The sequence below is a fragment of the Rhincodon typus genome, chromosome 2, assembly GCF_021869965.1.
Source record: "Rhincodon typus isolate 14 chromosome 2, sRhiTyp1.1, whole genome shotgun sequence".
Taxonomy (NCBI): Eukaryota; Metazoa; Chordata; class Chondrichthyes; order Orectolobiformes; family Rhincodontidae; genus Rhincodon; species Rhincodon typus.
In genome coordinates this window covers 1,365,661-1,367,921 of record NC_063333.1, presented here as the reverse complement: position 1 = coordinate 1,367,921, position 2,261 = coordinate 1,365,661, and the positions used below count along the sequence as shown (strand labels likewise).

At 51.3% G+C, this 2,261-nt stretch overlaps 1 protein-coding gene across 3 annotated transcripts in view; it reads right to left on the bottom strand.

Moving 5' to 3' along the window:
* The window catches only part of LOC109924490 (alanine aminotransferase 2-like), a 63,421-nt gene extending 62,554 nt beyond the window's left edge, over positions 1-867 (bottom strand). The window contains exons 1-2 of one of the 3 annotated variants that reach the window (XM_048615533.1): positions 747-867; positions 98-281 (exon numbers count right to left, since the gene is read on the bottom strand). In XM_048615533.1, the coding sequence (XP_048471490.1) occupies positions 98-247 (150 nt within the window). In that variant the 5' untranslated portion in view covers positions 248-281; positions 747-867. Of the gene's footprint in view, positions 1-97; positions 463-630 lie in introns of those variants that run through there. The other 2 variants (XM_048615541.1, XM_048615528.1) reach the window with 2 other exon arrangements.
* Positions 868-2,261: the final 1,394 nt, after the last annotated feature.

Below are 2,261 nucleotides of genomic sequence, written 5' to 3'. Positions count from 1 at the left end.
CTGTACGCAATACTCCAAGTGCGGCCGCACCAGAGTTTTGTACAGCGTACATGGAAAGCTGGGGAAAGAGTTGAAGGGGAGACAGAAGGGGTCCCACCTGTTGCAGCTCCTTTTCGATCTCCATGGCCCGGAGGACAATAGGGCCCCTCACTGCATATTCCACCTTCTTGATCTGTTGGTTCATGGTGTCGAGAGTGAGCACCTTGTTGGGGCCACGGGCCACTCCGTTCAGCTCTTCAGTGGCCATGCTGTCCTGGATGCAGTTGTGAGCGGACAGGTCCCTGTGGAGACGGAAGAGAGAGCTAAGCAGAGGGCTTCTCCCCGGAGTGAGCAGCCCAGGGAGCCGACGAGGGCAGGCAGAGAAATGGAGCATCGGAGCCGGGGGCGAGGAAAAGCCTCAGTGCGTGCCCCGTGGCATAAACTGAAGCGGGGGAATTTAAACAGTGGGAGGAGAAAATTCATGATTGATTCCAGAAAGTCCACTGACACTCCTGGTGTGTGCGTGTGTTTAGGGCTGTCGGGATGTTGTTGGCAGCAGTCAGTATCAAGAGCGGACCTTGAACTAAGTCCAGAGTCTGAGGGATTTAAAAAAACAGGACACGTCAGGAGATGGGGAGGTGAGGAACTCACAGCACGAACGCGCCCTTGCAACTTTCTCACAAAGACAACTTTCCACTTTGTAGCCCGTACGATTGAGTCTGGTCTGGGGTGGGGGGAGTGCAGATAGTTTAGACCGATGTACCCACCTCTGGGCCCCTCACTTGTAAGGACACACAAACCGCTGAGAAGTAAGTGCCTCTCCCTAAAATCAGCTCCAAGCTGTTCTCTCCGACATCTAACCACAGCGCTGCACTTTTTAATTGGTTCACAGGAATCACACCCAATGGAGTGTCCCACAGAGGAGTCGATTACATAGGGCAGTTTATCAGAAAAGGAAGGGAGATTAAACCCCCTCAGGGTCAGCTCCTGGCTGTGGGCTATAATTCAGGTTAAATTTAGCCTTCAGGGAAACGGCACCCTCCTGAAGTCAACAGTGTGGAAGTATCGTGTAGGCTCCCCTCATTGACAGAGTATGTTACAGACAAACCGGGAAGGAACGGGACAAAGTGAGCTCTTAAAGGGAAATGATAGCCGGAGAGAAGAGCGTTAAAGAGGCTGTGGGATATACCCCGATAACAAATGTTCAGCCTTTAATTTCATACCTGGGGTGGGGTTGGGGGACATCTGATATACATGACCACTCCTGGGTTATTCTAAGGAGGTGGTCTGAACTTCGCGTACAGTTGAGCTGGCCATTTAACAGCACAGTTAATAGTCACACAATCACTGAAGAAAGAAGTCATTCAGCCCATCATGGGAGCACCAGTTCTAATATAGCCTTTTGCCCATGTCTCTGCATACAATTCCTATCCAATTCATAGAATTTCCACAGTGCAGAAAGAAGCCATTCAGCCCATTGAATCTGCACAGACCCTCTGAAGTGCATTCCACCTCCAACTTCACCCCATCCACCTAACCTACATGGGGTTTTTAGTATGGCTAACCCCAACAGCCTGCACATCCCTGGGCACTATGGGTAATTTAGTGTGACCAATCCACCTAACCTGCATATGTTTGGACTGTGGGATGAAACCGGAGCACCCAGAGGACACCCACACAGACACAGGGAGATTGTGCAAACTCCACACAGACAGTCATCCAAGGTCCCTGGTGCTATGAGGCAGCAGTGCTAACCACTGAGCCACACCATCCAATACACTGACAAATGCATCTCTTGGGGACCCTGTAGCCCTCCAGACTCAATATCAACTTCAATAATTTTAGGGCCTAAACTCTCCCATGTCCTAGCCCCCTACTCCGCATACCATGCCTTGTTATCACATAGACTGCCATTGTTAGCCACTAACAGTCTCCATTAACAACTACAAGAGACAACACAGTGCGGAGCTGGAGGAACACAGCAGGCCAGGCAGCATCAAAGGAGCAGGAAAGTTAACATTTTGGGTCAGGACCCGTCTTCAGAAATGGAGAGGGGGAAGGGAGCTGGGAAATAAATAGAGAGAGGAGGGGTGGGGCTGGGGAAGGTAGGTGGGATGGTGATAGGTGAGTGCAGGTAGGGAGTGGTGGGGATTGGTCAGTGAGGTGGGAGGAGCGGATAGGTGGGAGAGAAGATGGACAGGTTGTGTCAGGTCAAGGAGGCAGGGATGAGGGGAATGGTTGGACATGGGATGAGGCTGGGCAGTGGGGAGATTTTAAAACTG